General features: G+C 45.4%; 2 protein-coding genes across 10 annotated transcripts in view; one reads left to right on the plus strand and one right to left on the minus strand.

Moving 5' to 3' along the window:
- HDHD2 (haloacid dehalogenase like hydrolase domain containing 2) overlaps window positions 1-13,080 on the plus strand; it is a 34,479-nt gene extending 21,399 nt beyond the window's left edge. For all 8 annotated transcript variants that reach the window (XM_082698211.1, XM_082698214.1, XM_082698212.1 and 5 more), the window contains 3 exons: window positions 5,445-5,661; window positions 7,794-7,857; window positions 11,706-13,080. In XM_082698211.1, coding sequence (XP_082554337.1) covers window positions 5,445-5,661; window positions 7,794-7,857; window positions 11,706-11,809 — 385 coding nt within the window. In that variant the 3' untranslated portion in view covers window positions 11,810-13,080. The remainder of the gene's footprint in view (window positions 1-5,444; window positions 5,662-7,793; window positions 7,858-11,705) is intronic.
- A 4,614-nt stretch (window positions 13,081-17,694) lies between these two features.
- KATNAL2 (katanin catalytic subunit A1 like 2) overlaps window positions 17,695-21,005 on the minus strand; it is a 76,413-nt gene continuing 73,102 nt past the window's right edge. For both annotated transcript variants that reach the window (XM_082698218.1, XM_082698219.1), the window contains 2 exons: window positions 20,445-20,547; window positions 17,695-19,939 (listed from right to left, as the gene is read on the minus strand). In XM_082698218.1, coding sequence (XP_082554344.1) covers window positions 19,800-19,939; window positions 20,445-20,547 — 243 coding nt within the window. In that variant the 3' untranslated portion in view covers window positions 17,695-19,799. The remainder of the gene's footprint in view (window positions 19,940-20,444; window positions 20,548-21,005) is intronic.

A 21,005-nucleotide genomic window follows, 5' to 3' on the forward strand; every position in this document is an offset into this window, starting at 1 on the left:
TTTGTGCATGTTTATCTGTGTTACTAGTCCTCCAAAACACATTCGATTGCCACAGCATATTCCACTTTAAAAAGTACAATACAGGGCGCCTGGGTGGCTCAGTGGGTTAAGCCGCTGCCTTCGGCTCAGGTCATGATCTCAGGGTCCTGGGATCGGGTCCCGCATTGGGCTCTCTGCTCGGCAGGGAGCCTGCTTCCCTCTCTCTCTCTCTCTGCCTGCCTCTCCATCTACTTGTGATTTCTCTCTGTCAAATAAATAAATAAAATCTTTAAAAAAATAAAATAAAATAAAATAAAAAATAAAAAAGTACAATACATATCCTATTGGCTGTTTCCAGGATTTTGAAGTTAGTTTTTGAAAAATGAAAGCACGTTTCTTTAAATAGTATTTATATTTATTCCCTAAGATTGTTTTCAGAAGTATCTATTGCTGGGTCAAAAGGATTTGGGAGGAAAACTACAGAGAATTGCTTAACCTAGGAAAAGTTGTAATTTTGGCGTTTTGTTTTTTTTTTTTCCCTAAGAGCAGCTACCTGTAGCTTCTAGAGGAACTTCTTAAAATATCGTTATAACAAGTTAAATGATACCAAAACTTTCACAATTAAATGCAGAGATGAAGTGTGCTTAGTAATAATGTTTTGAAACTTTGTTAGTGACTTCTTTTCTATAATTGTTGCCAGGTACAGGAGTCCTCCCAAAGTCTTAGAGGTGTGCAGAAATTAGGGGGTTTTGGTTTTGGGGAGGAGATCCTTATCACCATGGATGGTTTCTGTTCGGTGTTGAATTGCTTTCTTTTCCCTATCTCCTTAAGAAAAAATAAAATATTTTGATTACTCCAGTATATTCAGTTCCTTAGAAAGGGAAGAAAAAATCAACAGTAATGGCCTCGGTTATTAGTGCATTTAGACAGGAACTCCTGAACTTCTTCCGGGTGTTCAGAGCCCCGGGCATGAGGAATTCCAGAACAATGTGGCAGCAGGCCTTAAAGTAAAAATCATTTCTCTGGGCTTTTTCTCTTTTGAAAGGGCTGACTATGATGCAGTTTTTTAAATTGAAGTCCAGACTATAAAAATAAAACACTTTGTAAGTAAGAAATTGTTTAAGACTTAAGAACTTGAGTTACATAAAGCATTCCATTAGTATATGCAGGAGGACAGCTTAATATGCCAGTCTGAAAATCAGAATACAGAATTGAGTTGATTATCGGCCACTAAACGACTCTTACTTTTTAATCAATGGGGAGATTCTTTTATGGTCAAGGCAGCTCTTGCTACTCCAAATAAAAGCTTCCAGTGAGTAAGTCACATAAATATATTATTACTGATTTTTTTGATTTGATGTATAACATGCATGGCAGGGTATACAAATTGTCAGTATATGACTCAATGAAATTTTACACTTACATATACCTGTGTAACCCCCACTTTGATCAAGGACCAGAACATCTACAGCACCCTAGAAGGCTCCCTATCCCAGTCAACACTACGCCTTCCTTACAGTCACCACTATGATTGTTGTCAGTGTTGCTGGTTCTTGATCTTCATATGAATGAAATCATATAATTGTAGCGTATTTGTCTGTTTTTGAGATTAATCAAGTTGTTGCATGTAGTAATACAGTTCGTTGTTAGTGAGATTTTCCTTTGATATGTTTCATGATTTACTATCATTTTAATTCGGGCTTTTGGTAGTTTGTGTTTCTCAGGTTGACAGGGTTTTAAATGTATTGAGTGTCAAGGCTTTGGTAGTCATCCAGTTTAATGGTTCTTAACCAGGGGCACTTTTGCTTCCCAGGGGACATTTGGTGATGTCTGGAGACATTTTTGGTTGTCACAGCTGGGGAAGAGGCTGCTGCTGTCATCCAGTGGGGAGAGACCAGGGGCGCTGCTAAACGTCCTTTGCATATAGGATAGGCACCACAACAATGCATTTTCTAGCCCAGAATATCAGCTGTGCTGAGATTGAAAAAGACCTGATCTGTTTCAGCCTCTTTGTTTGATAAGAAACCAAGGCCCACAAATATGAAGTGATTTGCTCTTAGCTATTTTAAGTAGCATGGTTCCCATACTTCTGTATTTATGAAGAATAATAATTGCCATTATTGTCAGACAGATATTGTCTGAAAAGGTTTGCATAGATCCTCTCTAGTCCTAGGAAGGTAAGCATTACTCCTCGTGTCATGTATCAGGACCGAGACAGAGCTTCATCCATTAATTCAGTAAACATTTGGGGAGAAGTGCCAGCGTTTTTTTTGTTTGTGTTTTGGAAGTCAGAGATAACAGCGATGAGTGAAACTGATGGGCATAGTGGAAATTATATTCTGGTGAGGAAGACAGACCAATCACAGTTGAGTAAGGATGGTGAACTCTGGGAAGTGATACAAAGGGAAAAGGGTGATGAGAGAAGAGATCAGAGGCGAGGAAGAAGTCCACTTTACATGCGAAGGCTGGAAATGCTTCCTCGTTGTGCTGATGTTGAAGCTGAGACCTGACGAATGAGCAGAAGACAGCCGTGTGAAAACCATGGGGAGCTGTGTCAGGAGGTGTGGGCTGGAGCGCAAGAGAGTGGCATGGTTTTTAAGAAGTTGGAAGAGACTGCTGTATCTGGCACATGACCATCGACTGAGAAGGTGACTTAAGACTGGAGATGTAGGTTGCGGTGAGGACTTCGGGTTTTAGACTATTTGCAGTGAGAAGTTGTTGAGGGCTTCTGAGTAGGGGAGGGATGTGATCCCATCTGTACTTTTAAAACTCCCATATTGCCTGTACAATGGCTTGGAAGAATGGAGCAAGAATAGAAAGCAGGAAGGTTGGTTGGGAGACTGTTGCAGAAGTTCAGGAGAGAAGGATATTTTAATTTTTGAGATATTTTGAGATATTTTAATTTTTGTTTTGGAATTGGAAATTACTGGATATGTTACTGAGTAGGGGTGAAAGGGGATGGGTGAAAGGGAGAGGTCAAGGATGTCTCCTAGGTGTCTGGTTTGAGGGCCTGGGTGAATATATTGGGATGGGAGAGATTGGGGCATGGTTTTGGGGGGAGCAGAAAGAAAGGGACTCCCTAGTTTGATGTTGGACATATAGGAAAGGTCTGACAATCATTTAAGCTGCCATGTGATTTCATTTCCATATGCTCCATCTTCCATGGAAATGATGAAAAGTTGATTGTTTTCCTAGAAAAGTTATTTAGAAAGACAGTATAGTGCATTTGGAAGAGGACTAGATTGGTTTTCAGATGTTCTCTGGGCTATAGTTCTCCTTGGTGGTGCCGTCGATCATGGCCAACATGTCTGGATGATCTCTTCATCCAACGACAGGGCATGTTGGACCTGATGTTCCTTGAGGTCCCTTTCAGCAGTGGTTTGTAGCTGTAAATGTGAGCTCTCCCCCTAGTTTTCCTCTCACTGCTCTGCCTAAGGTTTCTGTATTGTGACCCTGCTTGGCTAGGGCATGTTACAGGTTTTGTACTTGGCCTACATGGGATTTGCAGCCAGAGATATTTGAATCAGGCCTTCTTTGTGCCTTTTCCCTCCCTTTATTTCTTGAACCTCAGTGGTTTTATAGTGAGATACAGACAGAAAATTGTCAGACTTCCTGCTAATGCGTTCTTTGTTATAACAAAAGCAACTGACCCTTTGCGGCCCTGTCTAGGAAGTGTAAAAATACTCCCAGTATTGGGGTGTCTACTTTTGATATTTTTAAAAATGTTCTATAAAAGATCTTCTAATCTGTGTTCTAGAACACGTTTATCTTTCAGTCCATCCTGAATATGGCTTGGCTCTTCAAAGATTCGGTAAAGCCCATGTTGTGCACAGAAGGAAGGTAGAAGCAGGAACCACTTCCCTGAGAGATGCCTATCCTCTCCGGCCTCATGGAGAACCTGTTCCCATTTAGAGAAATGTGGAGGAACCCGCAGTTTCAGCCCTTCCAGGGAAGGCACTAAAGTACTGCCTGGGAATTAAAGTACACACATCAATCAAGCTGATAAGTCTTATCCCCAGTTAATATATAATAAAATATTAACAAAGCTAAATCAAATGAGTTTTTAGTTTAGCTATATAAGTGGAAAGCAATTTTGAGGTCTGTTGCATAAAGAATTCCAGTTCCGTGGTAGAGTAGCAAATAGATGGGATTGGGGGTAGGGTGACAAGAAATGGGGCTAGATAAATCAACCAGTATTATCTCACTGTTATCAGCAGTGGTTCTTTAAGGCCAACATATTGACTTTATCAGGTTTCCTAACAGTTAGGATTTCAGGATCTGCTTTAAGAAGTTAATTTGTATGAATGTTAGTGAATACATTTGAAGGATCTATCCTGTGCTGTGAGCAATTCGTAGTAACTAACAATAAGGCCCTGTAATAGTCCACTATTGGTTTTTATTTAATAAAATATTTAATCATGAATGTCTGAATTCTGCATCTCCCACAGGAAGGCGTTTCTGTGCCCACTGACAAGAATAATTTAGCAGTTTCATAGTTGAGCGCTTAATTACTCATAATTGTGAAGGGTAAGATGTGATGAATTCCTCCTCGATGGACATACTAAATATTTTAACTAAGGAGATGACTTAAAGTAAATCAGGCCAGTGAGATCATTTATTACATTGGTTAAAAGCAGTTGAAGAAATCTATCCTGTCCCGAATTCCATTAGAGGAGAGTATGTGCGTGGCTGTTTTCTGCCCTGTGACTGCGGGCGGCGCTGTTGGGGCGGGTGGCAGGTGTTTGGGGATGGGGGTTAGCTCTCTGTGGAGTTTGGGTCTCAGACTCCGGTTGCCCTTCCCCTCGGTCTCAGGGCATTAGTCCTATGTCAGGACAGAGGAAGGGACTTGACAGTATGGGCCTTCCCTTAAGCCTCACTGGTGTGTTCTTCAGGGAAGATGGCCTGAAGCAGTCAAAGGTAGGATGAAAAGGTAAACATACAAGAGAAAGTGTTTGTAAAATGGTCTTCTGAGTTTCTGACTGAAGAAGAAACTCACATCTTGGAGTAGAAAAAGAGGAATGCAGGTATTTCCGGCGTTAGCAAGACCATCCGTGCGGCAACAGTTGTCTCGCGTTGGAAAAGGCTCCAGAGCCTCCTGCTTGCCATTAGGGAAGGCTGAAACAACCTGTCTCATTAAGTTAAGCTTCTTCCCTCGAGTGTCTTATTTAGCTTTACTTCTCTTCATTCTCTTTCCCTGGTGATTTGGGTAAAGTGTCTGAAACCGCTAAAGGTAAAAGGTTGAAGCAATCCCAAATTTAATAATCTATCACCTTTCTTTCGCGTATCTGAGTGTAATTCCCAGCAGTTCTTCGCGAATTCATTAGAAGACAGCAAGTCATTAAAAGTTAATAAGAAACTATTTGTTTCCGTGAGTGTGAATAAAACCACTTTGTGAGCCTGACATGCTTTTCCAGTTATAAAAGCCTTGCTTTCTTAGCCACTTTCCATTTTCTTTGTCTCCCTAGCTTACTCCTGGATGGGGCCCCTCTGATAGCAATCCACAAAGCCAGGTATTACAAGAGGAAAGACGGCCTTGCCCTGGGGCCTGGACCATTCGTGACAGCTCTGGAGTATGCCACAGACACCAAAGCCACAGTCGTGGGAAAACCAGAGAAGACGTTCTTTTTGGAAGCATTGCGGGGAACTGGCTGTGAACCTGAGGAGGCCGTCATGATAGGAGATGTAAGTAGAGAAGCCCAGGAAATGGCCAGAGCTTACGTCTGCAGGCTAGAGCCAGCTTCGCCACACTGCTTTGAAACACAAAAAGACTCTTGCTGTGGTATCAGGTGGTAGTAAGTGGGTGCCTATAAACAGACTTGCCAATAGCTGGTTAGCGACATTTGTAAAGAACTGAAATTCTGATTACTTCTGACATTGTTCATGGTGTGGTGTATACAATCAAAAGACCATTAAATACAAGTCAGTCAAATGCTTTATGTCTTTTTGAAGAAAACCTCTACACAGACTTAAGGTTTTTTTGAATATTATGTATGTAGAGAGCAATGTGTACCTACAGAATTCTACCATTATTGATTTTTTCCTAGTATATGCTTTATGGAAGAATTTCCCGGTCAGTGTGCCGCAGATAGCTGCAGGTATCGATGGCCTCGGCCCTCTGAGTGGTAGGGCTGGACCTGGACGATTGGAAGCTCTGGCCAGTGACCTCTGGCTGGGCGCATCTTGCCAGTTTTCCCCAGTGTCCTGGGGACAGGTCTTCGTGTGCCGTGAGGGGGAAAGAGCTGGAAAGCACACCACCTTGTGTCAAGGAGAGGGGCAAGCATCATATTTCAATTTTAAGTCAATGCATTAGGCTGAAAGACCGTGGAGGTTGTCTGTTCCACACTTCATCATCTGATAGACTGGGATGCTGGAGCCCAGAGAGGTAAAGCTCCACGCCTGAATTCCCGCAGCTGAGTGGCCCAGCCAGAAGCAGAATGCAAGGCTCCGTACTTCCTCCAGAACGAACCACGGATCCCTTGCCTGGCTCACTTGTGGTGGTACAGCCCAGTGCTCCTCATCTCCTGTCCACGTCCTTCCTTGCTCACCTGAACCCGAACACGATAATCACTGAACCTGAGGCTGCTTTGAGAAACCACCTCTTCGGTCACATCTTTTCCTCTTGGCAAATCTTTAACTGACTTTTCCAGGCAAATACATGTTTGAAGAAGTGGGGATGTCAGAATTCTTTATCCTGGGAGTTACCAGTATGGGGACAGGGTGGGAGGCGGGAAGGACATGTGATGGCAGCGTTCAGCTGCCTGGAGGGTTGCTTGTTACCCCAGAGACGGCAGGTTTTCCTTCCCTGCCCTCGTCCACTGTTTCCCACCTCCCTTCTTCCTTCTCTCCCTCTCCCCCATCTCTGCTACTTCACTAGGGCAAGTTTAGATGCAATGGAAGGTTTCAAGTTAGACCTTGGATGAGGATTTTGATATTCTAAAACTCATCCCCAAGGTCTGTTGTTGAATGGTATCGATTTTTGAGGAAAAGACTTTTCTTCAGACATGGTCTGAATGAATCCTGTCTATAAAGTCCTATAAAGACGTAAGATGGCAGGGTTGATTTTCTTTTTTTCTTTTTTGGGGGGGTGGGGTGGGTGGTAAGGTACAGAGGGAAAGGGAGAAGGACAATCCTAAGCAAGTTCCACGCCCAGTGGAGCCTGATGGAGGGCTGGATCTCACAGCCCTGAGATCACAACTGGGGCCGGAGTCCAGAGTTTGGATGCTTAACCAACCGAGCCATCCAGGGGGCCCCAAGGGTTGTTTTTCTTGATATTTCTTCGAGTCCTTGGATTTTTATTACCTGGTGTTTATCATCACAGTCAACCAAGTGTATTCATCTCTATCTTGGGTAAGAATTGGAAAGAGGAGCTACCTACTCTAACTGACCTGTTATCCCCAAGTGTGAAGTGAATCTCAGAGAATCTCAGTATTCTGATTTGGCTTGATTCCACCTTCGAGGGACAACTGGCTGGAGAGTAAGGGTGGTGTGTTACATGGGCAGCAGCAGAGCCGTCTTCCAAAGGTTGTCCATTCACGGTCTACAGTTGGATCATTCACCTTCAGAGCTCCTAGATGAATAGGAGGCTTTTTCCCATGATCCGTTTTAAGAGGAGACGGATGTGCATGTGGAAAACACGAACTGTAGATGTGCTGTCTGTGCTTGGTCACTAGACTTACTACTCTGTTGTACACCTTACACTTCTTCAACACTTCCCTCTCCAAATGGCATGCTTCGTCAGTGGGTCCCATGTGGATTTACCCCCTTTTCTCTTGTATTTTTTTTTTGAACTAAATGCTTTCTTTGTCCTTTTCTAGGATTGCAGGGATGATGTCGGTGGGGCTCAGAATGTCGGCATGCTGGGTATCTTAGTAAAAACTGGTATGTATCTTCTGCATAAGCCTCCTCTCAAATAGGATGGTAAAACACACAGTTGCTTAAAGAACAGTCTTTGCAGAAACGACAAAGCCCACTGGGCACTTTAATTCTCTTTCTGCCTCAAAGCAAAATTAAAAGGAGCTCAGGATCTCAGGGAAAGACATTGTGGGAGGGCCCATGCTGCATAAAAATTGAAAGATCAGAGAGAATTCAGAGGTTATTTTAAAACCTAACCAGAGATAACTGTGCTGGTTGACCATTACTATTTATATGATTTTCTTGATACACAAATCAGCACATTGGAATGGATCAAAGTTGACTGATTTGGGGATGTTCTATAAAAGTATCTTTTTTTTTTTTTTTTTTTTTTTTGATGCCAGCAAAAGATGATAAAGTTGGTCTCCTTAGGAACTTGTGGGCTAAGTGATCTGATACTTTCTGTTAACACTTGTTTTGTTTTTTTTTTTAAATCACACAAAGAACTTTTACTTACTGTTTTAGGAATTATTTCCTATACCCAAAGTAGGTATACTCTTTGTGGCCCTTCAGAATAAACTTAAGATAGGAACTTCCTGGGGAGGACTCAACTAATATGGTATTATGACGACAGAGGACCCAGTAGTGTGCTGGGTCCTGGCCTCAGTCCACAGTGAGTGGACTTCATAGAGTGCCCAGGTTCATAGAATGCTAGCGGAACCATTTAAGAGGCTGTTCCTAAGAAGGAAGATTTAAACAAAGTCTCAGAAGAGCCACAGCATGGACATTTTTTAGAAAAAGTACATTTACTCCCAACTGACATATATTCAAGAAAATGTGGTTGCATAAAAGCTATTTTAAATTTAAAAGTAGAAACGGGAAAGCATAGCTACAGCTAGCATTGAAGAAGCAGCATTTGGCAGGGCCCTGTGTGAATGGAGTACAGGCTGTGCCAGGATTCTGGAGGGAGTCCTGCGAGCCTTGCAGATAGGGACTCATCTTTCCAGAGCGAACAGGGTGTTTGTTTATACTTCTCAAAATGCTCAGCAGCCTCCTGCGAACATGACTGCCCTTTGATGTAAGCAAAAAAGAGGAAGTACCAAGAAAGAAAAAGTCCAGAAAAGTCATCGCACTCATGGTCCCTCCCTGTATGCTAATTTTCAAGTTCCTGCCATTCACTGTTTTATTTCCTGGTCACTGAGGAAATCTCCAGATAACTATTTCTCCTCTTGTCTGTTACCCCTATGAACATTTTCTCTCCTCAATTCACATCATTAAGGATTTATACTAAGTATGAAAACCCCCCTATGCCAGTGTCTTGTGGGCCCTGCTTCCTCTGTCTTGGCTGGCTTCTGTTGGTTGTCCCTTCTTTCCTGACTGGCAGTTGGTTGTGGTCAGCCTGTCACGGAGCCATCTAGTTGGTCTTAGAGAAGCCAGCAGCATAACACAACCGAATTGAAAACGTATAGCCAGTAAACAGCAAGTCCAGTGCAGGGAAACAGGCCCATTTGTACTGTTTCTGTCTGGTCAGAAACAAGTCCAGGTAAGCCCACTGTTCTAAAAGCACACAAAATGGCTGGCTCTGTTGGTGAATTTGAAATCCATGCATTTGCACAAGTACTAGGCTCCCCAATGTTGAAAATGATTACAAAGGTGTTAATCTATCCCATAATAAGTGCTTCTTGTGGATGGTCTTGAGCAATTCTATTTCTCAGTGAGTGGCACCTGGTGGAAGCTCAGTGTGCATTTGCCCAACGATGTTATTAAAGATTTGTGACTAGTCCTGCCCAGAATGTATTTGCTTAGCATGTAAAATAGTCACCTAGAAAAGGTGGGGTCATTCTTGATCTAATATTCTCAAAATGGCTTCCTGTACTCCTCCAGGAATTCATCATCCCAGAGAGCATAGACTGCCACAGTGAGTGAGGCAGGCGTGCATGCTGGTGTCCTGCTTCGTTAACGCAGCCCACATCAGTGAGCCGCTGCTGCATGCCAGCCGCCATTTGAGGTGCTGGAGCTACCACCCACGTCTGTAAGCCACTGTGTCGGTGTGGACTTTGTAGAAGCCCCCACTTGCACGGCCAGATGGCAAGAGCATTCTGCAAGCCCTTAACTCCGTGGCTCAGAAACTTGACTTTCACATATGTGCCCTTAGGCCACTGGATCTGGGAAGTAGGTGGTATGGTAGAGGAGTAGTCAGTGACTTCTGTTTGAGACCAAGTAGAGATGTGGCAAGAGTTTGTACTTAATGGAATTTAAGGGTGAGGAAGAACTAGCAGCAGAGGTTTCTGTGTGGCCCCTACCGTGGACAGGTGCCTGGATGAGGTGAATGAGGCCGGTGTTTGTTCGCTTTGTGCATTTGATGCTGGCTCGGGTCCTATAGGGACTTCACAGTCAGTAAGACAAAGCAGAAAATATTTTCGCCACAGCGCAGAGGTGTGGAGCAGGATTTTCAGGCTGTTTGTTGAGCAAAGCCTCATAAAGAGGTAGTGAATGGAGAATGGCGGGAACTGTAGGAAATGGTGGGTCTGTTGTTAGGGTAGCTGGATTCAGGCAGAGAGTGCTGGAGAATGCAGAGGGTTAAAGGGGAGAGAGCAAAGGAAAAGGGATGAGAGAGCAAAGAGAAGGGGAAAGTGCAGAGGTAGCCCCAGTGGCTCCAGGGCACTTGGCCTTGTTCCCCAGGGAAGTAGTGTTGCAGTGTTCCGGCTTCCTCCTCCCTCCCTCCGCCCACTTTCCCTCCCTCCTTCCTCCCTCACTTCCTTCTTTGCATTCGTGGAGTGCTCACCTCTGTTAGTCACTGTGTTCGGTGCTGGGAATGAGCACATTGGGGAAGATAACAGAGATGGTCCCTACTCTGAGAGAACTCACAGTCTTGGGTGAGAGACCTTAAGCAAATAAATACATGAATTGCCACGCATTATAAATGTGGAGGCAAAGAGCAGGGTGCTAGGGGAAAGGCAGGGAGGAGAAGTAACCGGAATGGGAATATGAAATTCGACCCGAAGCCTGCGGGAGGTGATGAGTGGGGTGAGAAGACTGTTGCCAGCAAAGGGGACAGCAGGTATGAAGGTCCTCAAAGAGCCAGGTACCCTCTAGGACTGCAGTCTTGTGAAGGTAGCACGTGCTGAGGTTGGAGGGGTGCTGGGCCACATGACAAAGGGCAGTGGTAGGGATTTGGGTTCTTTCTGAAGGGCCTTGGGACCCATTAAGGGTGTTTAAATAGGGACCATGCATCATCCGACTTAAACATTTGTAAAGCTGCCCGTGACTACTGTGTGGAAGGGTTCCTCTCTGTGCTGGGGTCTTCAGTTATGTGTCCCACATTCCAGAGCCCAGGGAGACTGCGGCAGTGCACTTGCTGGGCGCGCCGTCCTAATGAGCCAGGCCTGTGTGCCTTCGTCTCTTTCTGTCCCCACCCCTGGGTGCTCTCAGGGTCCCTGGGTGGCAGCACATGCTGTCTCCAGTCTATCTTGGGAGCTGATAAGTCTTCCTCCCTGTCCTGTCCTGGCTTCCACTGCAAAGCATTGCTTCAGTCTCCATTCCTATCTTTAGGGCTGGTGGGGAGGAAAAGGATTTCCCCAGCTGTGGAGATCTGAAGGAAACCTTAACGGCCAGGTGTCGTGGCCCCTGCGACTGTCCATTATGAAGGACCAGAGTCCTGGGGGAAGATGCTGGACGTGATACTGCTTTGAACTGCCTCATCGCAGCCAAAAGCTCCACTAAGAGATGTTTTGGGAGATGGGGAGCCCCTAGTTCTCCAGTACTCGCCAGGGTGTTTCGGAGGTGGCCTCGGAGGTGGCCCCAGTGCTCACGGGACGTGATGAATGTGGCTTTCTAGCAGTAGCCTTTGTTCACTGGCTCTCCTTTCATTTCAGGGAAATACCGAGCAGCAGATGAAGAAAAAATTAATCCGCCTCCTTACTTAACTTGCGAGAGCTTCCCTCATGCCGTGGACCACATTCTGCAGCATCTCCTGTGATCCTTGACATCACTCAGAAGCAGCCGGAGACGCAGCTGTTCGTTGTCCGGAACGAATCCCTCCCCATGTCCGTGCCAGCCCAGACCGGCGTGGAGCAGTGCTCCTCTGTTGTGCAGTAATTAGGAAGAAAGGCATCGAATCGCAGGCAGCCACTACGCCTTGTATATCCCTTTTGTTTTATTTTGTAAAAGAAGATGAGACCCAGAGAAAGGGAAAGCCGAGATTTTATGCCATTCCTCTTAAAATATTCATCAGGCCGGCAGGGCTGGGAGGGAGAGCCTCCTGTGGGCATCACGTTCTCTGCTGCCTCCTCGCTGGTCTGCCGGGAGGGGGGAGTGTTCCGAGTGTGAAGGAGATTGAATGGCATTTTTTTTAAATTATAAAATAATGTGTTGGAAAGTGCATTTCGGCTGTAGTTTTAATATTGAGTTCAACTGTGAAATCCGTCAGAAGTGCCAAGTGGAGTACAAGTCAGAAGCGGCAAAATAAATTGTCCTTTAGCCCAAGTGATCAAGTGAATTTGCCTTAACGGATGTTGAAAACTAGATTATCTACCGTATTATTCCCAGCACGGGTGACTTCTTTTTCTCTTCATTAGCCAGAGATGACTAATTTAAATTTAGAACCTGATTTTAATTTAAAATAATATTTCCATTAATAACCTATTCATTGCAGATGCCTATTATACTGTGTAACAGTTGTTTTGGAAATTTTATGTAAAATTAAAACTATCAGTATTTTACAGATGTTTTAATTAGACATTGTTATTAACAGGAACAGTGCAGAAACTAAAATCAAGCCTTTAATGTCTTATAGACCATGCATTTTTGAAGTTAGTGTCCACCGGGGTCCTATTAACTGTACATTTGCAAGATTTCATTATTTTTGCCTCTGACACTATGGGAAAAATCTTTCAGAAGCTATTGGGACAGATTCAAGCTTTTATGTACTTGGTTACTACAGCTGTAAAATGAAATCTCGTCTTGTAGCCTGGATTATTCTTCTCATGTTAAACCCACCAAAATGAAGGGGCGTAAGTAGGTAATGATTTTCCTCGTGCATTTGCATACTGTGATCATCCTGGGCCTTTGCAATTGTTTTACAGGGCTCTTGGGCATTGAATTATTAGCATGTAATTGTATATCATTGTAGTGTTCACCTTATTGAAGCACGCGCTGATGTTAATGAGCTTCGGGCTTTGATGCTTGTTTAGAGATCAGCTTGGTCTTAGATGGCAGGGAGCAGAGCTAAATAAATGGCAGCCCTCTCTCCTTCTGGTGGTTTGGTGTTCGCTCGGTTCTTGTTTTTGCAGATGCCCTGACTTAGTACTTAACACAGCCTTGAGTGCAAAGGACAGCATGATAGGACGGCCACCACCGATCAGAGCCACGAGTGGAATGGCCAGGAGCATGGGTTTGGGGGCCTCGCCAGCAGTTAACTAGCTCTGTAGTTATCTGTGTAAAATGGAGACCATGATAGCACCCACCACGCAGGCTTGTCATGAGGGTTAAATGTGTGACCAGCGTAGTAAGTGCGGAGAGTAGAATTGGCCAAATGCTGAGGACCACATTCTGCAGCATCTTCGAAGCACATTGTGTCTTCGGCGCCGATGAGGAGGCAGACATAGTGCCACTGTCCACACTAAATAATTTGATAAATCTTGATAGAACTCATCTCCACAGTCAGTTCAATGGGGGAGGTCTTCCCGATTAAGAAAAGGAGATGCTGGGGCGCCTGGGTGGCTCAGTGGGTTAAGCTGCTGCCTTCAGCTCAGGTCATGATCTCAGCGTCCTGGGATCGAGCCCCACATCGGGCTCTCTGCTCCACAGGGAGCCTGCTTCCCTTTCTCTCTCTCTCTGCCTGCCTCTCTGCCTAGCCTACTTGTGATCTCTGTCTGTCAAATAAATAAATAAAATCTTTAAAAAAAAAAAAAAGAAAGAAAAGGAGATGCTACTCCATTGCACGCAGAGGCATGGTCAGCCGGGCGTGTGGCTGGAGCGTGCTGCCTGACGCTGACGGCTGCGCTCCATGCAACTGGGACCGGGTACCTGGCCGCCTGGCTCAGGGATGCCTTGGCTCAAGCACCACTGAGTAGCGTTTGCTGGTTGCTACGTGCTAAGTGCCACGCTAGGAAATAATAGAGCGTGTAAGGAAAGGATTTTGTCCTGAGGACCCTCACTAGTGGAGGAGCTAGGGAGAGTGTACAAGCTGCTCTTAACACTCCAGGGCCTGCTCTGTGATGTCCGCCTGACTGCAGGTGGAAGGAGCACTTGTTAGATGATGCCTTGGTCCCCACATGTCCCTTCTCCCCCAAGACAGGACTGTGGCCTCGGTCCCCATGTGCCCCTTCTCCCCGAACACGGAACTATGGCCTCGGTCCTTACGTGCCCCTTCTCCCCCAACACAGGACTGTGGCTCATTCTTTTTTATATCTCCTGCAACAAAGATAGTTGGTTACTCAGATGGTTCTCGAACCAATACAAACTAGCTGTAAATACTACAGGAATTTACTGTCAGAAGGTAGAACTGGGAGTAGGGAGGAGAAGACTGGTTACCCATAGGGGAGGCCCCATAGGACACTCAGAAATAACAGATCTGATGCTTTAGAGACAGGTTAGAGCTAAAGCAAAGAAGTAGACGTCACTGATGTGTCAGGAGTCAGACAGGGGCAGGAAGAGGTTAAGACCACGTAAGCATAAGGTCCCGGGCCAAGAGAAGTGGCTTCTTTCCTGCGTATTAGTTCGGCCGTATTGGGCCATTAAAATCTTTGTTTCTTGTTTTATTTCTTTAACAAGCATTATATAGGTCTTGTTAATTGACCTGTCCACAGTGAGGTTCATGAGGATAAATGAAAATCTGGTTTTAGATCCAGGTTACTGTAAACATTCCCAGCATAGCTGGTTGTCTGCCATGGGCCTCATGGAGGAGATTTAATAAGTGAAGTCCCCAAAAAACTTCGTTTTTCCAGTGATCCCATTAAAGGGCTTTCTTTCAATGGTATGACCTTGAGGGCAGTGTTTGTATCAGTTTTACTATAATCCTCTCCTAGGCCCAGAAAAGGAAACAAGTGCCATTTTGGGACTAGAAAGGGCAGTAAGGAACACTCAGTGTCAGGAGAAGATTACTGAGCATCTGTCAGAAGCCAGGTGTGTGCTGGGTGTGGAAGAAGGCGGAACCAGTGGTAGAGACCGATGGCTGCCCCACTGCTTCACTCTTCTCCCTCCAAAACTGGCTCGTTTTGCTATAGCTATTCCACCTATCATTCTGCATCTGTTGGAGCTGATCGGGGCCATTGAGCACTTGTAGCCATGGATGTCAGAAACTCCTTGGAAGGGTAGCGTCATCACCTCACTCTCAACCCCACGTTTAAAAAGTACTGTACCACGTTGGACCGGGAAGTCAAAAACACACCTGTATGTGTTGTGTTCATCTGGTTTGAGATCAGTGGTGGTTCACGTAGGATGAAACTGAAATCCTTGGGCGTCTACATACAGTAAGGAATTTTTTAAAGTGTACTAGTCTCTTTCACCGAAACACTTTGCCAGAACAGCAGAATCCCTTTCTCATATCAGTGGTTGCTTGCATAAAGCCACTTTTGTGTTACCAGGTTCCTTTGATGTAGTCCCAAAAACTTTCCTTTGGCATAAATGCATAGAACCTTGGCTGACTTGGTCATGCCAGCCGTCAGGGCTGACTACCCCACAGCATGCTGCTCTCTTGAAGGGACAACCAGAACAAGACACCAGAACACCAGAAATCATTTATCATTTAAGTTATGTATCTGTTAAAATCCAGCAATTTTGAGTATCTTACTGTTTTCAGTGCCTACCCTTCACATCCTACCCGTCTCAACTCCTGTTTGTTTCACCAGCTAGTGTGCCCGAGGAAACCAAATTATGAAACACCAACTATGGGTAAAGTAAAAGGTGTGTCGTGTAAGTGCTCTCAGAGAAGAGGTCGAGTGCAGTGAACTAAGTGCTTCGGAACAGTCATCACAGCTTCTTGCGTGGGAAGCAGACTCAGCGCTCCATTGTAAAGAATGTTGGCTGCATTCACTGGCAGTGATAGAAGTACCACAGCCCTGCGGCTAATGTTTTGGGCACAAGACGATAAAACGTACCCACAACTGTGTAACACAATAGCTGTATGGCTCCATGAAGGACGAGAAACGAGGGAGGGCCTTATTTTGGATAAGTAGAGTCCAGTCCAGTGGGTACGTAGAAGTCCACCAGGCTTTTGATGATGACCTGAATGAAATGCAGGGACAGGCCACAAATCCTAACGTAGATACTTAGCCTTAGTGGCCAATATTGGGTATCAGGAGATCTCAAATGCAGACATCAGTTACTACAGATTTTCCTAGGAAGACTGGAAGATCGGCACTGTTGGGTCCCAGTGTCTAAGCTGTGGGAGCTGCACCACTGCTGTGTCGTTCAGGTAATCTCACCCTCCATCGTAGCCCCTCCTCTTCCTTGTCTTATACCCAGCTTACTTACCCGGGTGTTCTGTGTTCCTACAGGCATTGTGACTTCTGCTTTAGGACAAAGTGTACCACATGTTGGATGAAGTTACATTTCTCTCTGAAAATAGGCCAGGTTCCTATAGCCCTGTAAACTTAGATGTACTTCTGATCTACTTTTTAAATAATAAGAGGCTCTAAACATAAACTAATCATATGTCTTGGTTGGTCTCTCTCAGAGCCCACTAAAATCAAAGTAAAGAGATAAAGAAGTTATAAACTCACAGGGAGAGCCCACAAGAAAACAGATGGGCACAAGTGGATGGGAGGGTAGAATAATTTGAAGGAGGGAACGTGAATAGGTTGTTGATAACTAAACTCCATGCAAAGAAAGACAACCAAAACTCATCCTGTAGAAACTCAAAGATTGAAGTCTTGGAGACTAGGTAGAGAGAAGGTGAGGTGTGATGTAGGATTGAGATTCGAAGCTGGTAAACAAAATGGTTGGAGTCCCAGGAACCATGAAGTGAAGGCCTTGGGGACAGTGGGTGTGGTAGTGAGCCAGGATGAGCTACAGGGCTGCAGATGGGGGCTAGGTACATGTCTGCTTATTCTGTGAGGGCTCTTGGTTCCTTTCTCCTTAAAACACCAAGACCAGAGGATATGGGAATGCAATTGACAGTCTATCTGATATTGGCAAGGCACTTATTAATTCCTGGGAAGACAAAACCAACATATAAAGGAATTGTAATTTTGATTCACTAGGGGCTCTGCATGAACAGTACACGTTCCCATAGAAATACCGATTATTGGGGTGCCTGGGTGGCTCAATGGGTTGGGCCTCTGCCTTCGGCTCAGGTCTTGGTCTCAGGGTTCTGGGATCGAGCCCCGCATCGGGCTCTCTGCTCAGTGGGGAGCCTGCTTCCCTCTCTCTCTGCCTGCCTATCTGCCTACTTGTGATCTCTCTGTCAGATAAATAAATTAAATCTTTTTAAAAAAATACCGATTATTGAGTAAACCTAAAATAACTATTTGGCGATGATGGGAACACAGCAGAGGGATGAAAGAGCTGCATTTCATTTCATCCAAAGCAGGAAGTCATTAGACAGTGTATAAAATATACAAAGGAGTCCATGAAATACAGCATGACTCACAAACATACTTGAATTATTATTTAGAGACATATTTTCCAAGGGACAGAGGAGGATTGAATATGCAATTGAAGTAGACGGAAGTATTACGAAGATGAACTTGGAGATAATCAGGAGGAATGCAGGAAGGATGTGGGGGTATGTCAGGTACATAGTCAGCTGTGTGTGGGGTTGTGTGTATTTGCCGTGAGGGATGGCAAAACCACGCTTACGCTGATTGGAGTAAGTAAAGAGCAGTAAGCTAAAAGGGGCCAAACATTGTCACAAAGCTTTTATCCATAGGGGCTGTCTCCTTTGCCCCTTTACCTGTTCACTTTCAAGTACACACACACAAACATACCTACTTCTAATCACAACAAGGTAGCAACAACAGTTGAGGTTCCATCCGATTGAGATTTTATGAAATCAGAAAGGACGGTAGTGGCCACAAGTGGATGGACTAATGGCAGCAAGAAACACCCACTAACAACCTGACAAAATGACCCTGAGATGCATGGGTGGCTCAGGTGGCTAAGCATCTGCCTTCAGCTCAGGTCACGATCCCAGGGTTCTGAGATCGAGTCCTGCATCGGGCTCCCTGCCTAGCGGGGAACCTGCTTCTCCCTCTGCCTGCCATTCCCCCTGCTTGTGCTTCTCTCTCCTGTCAAATAAAATCTTTAAAAAGAAAAGAAAGGAAAGGAAAGAGATAGTAAAGGAAGGAAAGAAGGGGAAGAAAAAGGGAAGAAAAGGAAAGAGGGGAAGGAAAGAAAAAATGAAAAGGGAAGGAAAGGGCGCCTGGGTGGCTCAGTGGGTTAAAGCCTCTGCCTTCAGCTCAGATCATGATCTCAGGGTCCTGGGATCAAGTCCCACATCGGGCTCTCTGCTCAGCAGGGAGCCTGCTTCCCTCTCTCTCTCTGCCTGCCTCTCTGCCTCCTTGTGATCTCTGTCTGTCCAATAAATAAATAAAATCTTTTTAAAAAGGTGGGGGGAAGAAAAGGAAAAAGGGAAAGAAAAAAGGAAGGGAAGAAAAGAAGGGAAAGGAAGAAAACAAAGGGAGGGAGGGAGGAAGGAAAAAATGACCCCAAACATGGGAAGCAGATGTCTGAGACCATTTAGAGACGTCTACATCTAGTGCTAGTGCTGGGTATTATAAGACTTCCATGGTCGTGAAGAAGCTTAAGTTGAGCATATAGTAAGATGAAATGTCTTTTTTGTTTTTAATTTGTTATTCGTGTATTTTCAGTTTGATTGCATTACCCATGAAATGGCATTTTAAAAGGCATTTAAGAATATTATCAAAATAATCAGTACCCCCCAAATGCTTTGTTTTTGTTTAAAATTAGGATCAAGTCCTTTGGAATGTTTAGTGATCCAAAATACCCCTTTTCCTGCAAGTTTTCCTTCAGGGGAGGAGGGTGCCTTGCAGAGGGATGGAGAAAATGCGCGAGGAAGGGAAGAAGGAGGGGACAGCCACAGGTAAGGTCGAGCGGGGGAGAGGGGTGGTGGCATCACTTAGCAGCATTTTGCAAGGGTTTAAAGTAGGTGGCCCAGATCACGAGTTTCTGAGGGAACTGCTTCGGTTAACAACCCCATAAGGAGATGCAGGGGAGCCTAAGGGAAGGGAAGCCCCAGGATGACTGCGCTGGGGCTCCCCTTCCCTAAGCTTTGGATCCACCGAGGAGCTGTGGCCATCAGGAGAGGGCAGAGCACACGTGCCCTGAAGAGTGGGAAGATGTTAGGAACGCTGGGACTGGGAGCTGGTGGCTTGAGGCTCCTGAAGCTCCTCCCCCCGAGGTAGAGCAGCGACTTCTGTTGGGGGGGCTAGTCTGCTGAGGCTTTGCTGCTGAGAAAACTGGCTGGGGTCAGAGTTAGGGAGAGCTGATGACACTCAGGATGTCGTCAGAAAGAAACACCATGTGTCCTTCCCGCACCCCTTCTTAACCCCCCTCAAGCCCGTCAACTGGCCGGAGGGTCTGTCACGCTTTGCTTCCAACGGGCCTCCCACCACCTCCCAACTTGGAGGCACTGTGCATTCCAGCACAGTTTCCAACACTACATCTTTTTCTTCAGAATGAAAACACCAATTCACAAACACAGAACACCGTAAGAAATAGTTCATCAAAGCGTGGGGAGTCTCAGTGGGAGGGGGAGAAGTCTGCATTGCGCGACTAGGAGCCTGTAGCCTGTAACTGACATCTTCCATGTTCTGCTGGCATCAGGCAGGAAAAAGTTAACAAAAGTATCTCTCATTTCCAAAACAGTCCAGTTGTTCAAACGAACTCAGTCTTCAAGTATAATTTTCTCCTTTCTCTCCCAACCATCATGTTCGTCTCCCGCTTACACTAATAAATGGGAAGGCCTCCATGGTGGTCTCTGTGGCCCGGTCAGGGTCGGTGTGATTTCATACAGACTCGAACTGACTTTGCCAGGCCGAGTATCTCTGAGTCAGATTCTTTGCCGAAGGCTTGGTGTGAGCTAGCACATCTAAGAAGTCAGCAGTGGTCACTGTATCCAGCTGGATTCCAGGTAAATTGCTGCTCTCTGGATCAAAACACAACAGCACAGTAACTGACTTTACCTCCATCGGCGCTCTTAAAATGCTAATAGACCTTTTTTCAAGACAATGCATAATGCAGCATTCTTAATCGTTAATGCAGCAAAAGGCAAGACTAAAGAGAGCTGGGGAAGGAATTCTTTAATGCGCAACTCAGCCCCTGAAGCCCAGATAAAAAAATGGGACTTAAATGTCTCCCTATCAAAGCAGTGTTTAAAAGTAACACAGTGCAGCAGATGGATCCCGCCCACGTCATAGTGTGCCAAAGAAATAAAAGCCTGAGCCTTAAGGAGTTGATCAGCTGGGGCGAAGTTGATCCAAAACAACACCAGAGGAGAAATGAGTTGAGTACGCAGAGGACAGTTGGACCAAAGGACGTTTGCAAGCGCAAAGAACAACCAAGAACAGGAGCAAGGCTCCATCTGCTGGGGAAAGTTGGGTTTTTAAAGAGCTTTCTCTCCCAGAGCACCCCCGCTGTGATCCCAACCATACCTGACTGGTGATTTTCAAGGGCACTGAAGATCTTTCTCACAGTCCGCATGGCCGCTTCCCTGCAGACGAGCTTAATGTCGGAGCCCGAGTAGCCCTCCGTCTCCTGAAACAGCCGCAGAGCAGCCGTGGGTCAGCAGGCGCAGTGCCGGTGGTGATTACGCTCTCACAGGCAAGACGCGGTACACGAGCAATGAATCATTGAATACTACGTCAGAAACGAATGATGTACTATATGTTGGCTCACTGAACTTAAATAAATAAAAAGAGCCCCTGTTTAGAACCTGTCTCCGTCCGCCACAAACACCACGCAGATTCCCAGATCTGTAATGTCTGGGGCTGCTCATGTGTTTGGCGACCTGAGACGCTGGAGCGTAAACAGCTTCCTGACCCCATCCGGATGCACGCTGGAAGGTGCTGGCGAAAGACTAGACCATCCACGGTAGCCTAATGGGGCCCTTGTGCCCACATCCAAGCATGACCAAATTTGGTAGACACTTTTGTTCTTGTAAGATCACACCTGCCTTTGAGGAACCTCAAAGAACATCATGCAGATGGCCAGAG

This window comes from Mustela nivalis (genome assembly GCF_964662115.1).
Source record: "Mustela nivalis genome assembly, chromosome: 14".
Classification (NCBI taxonomy): domain Eukaryota; kingdom Metazoa; phylum Chordata; class Mammalia; order Carnivora; family Mustelidae; genus Mustela; species Mustela nivalis.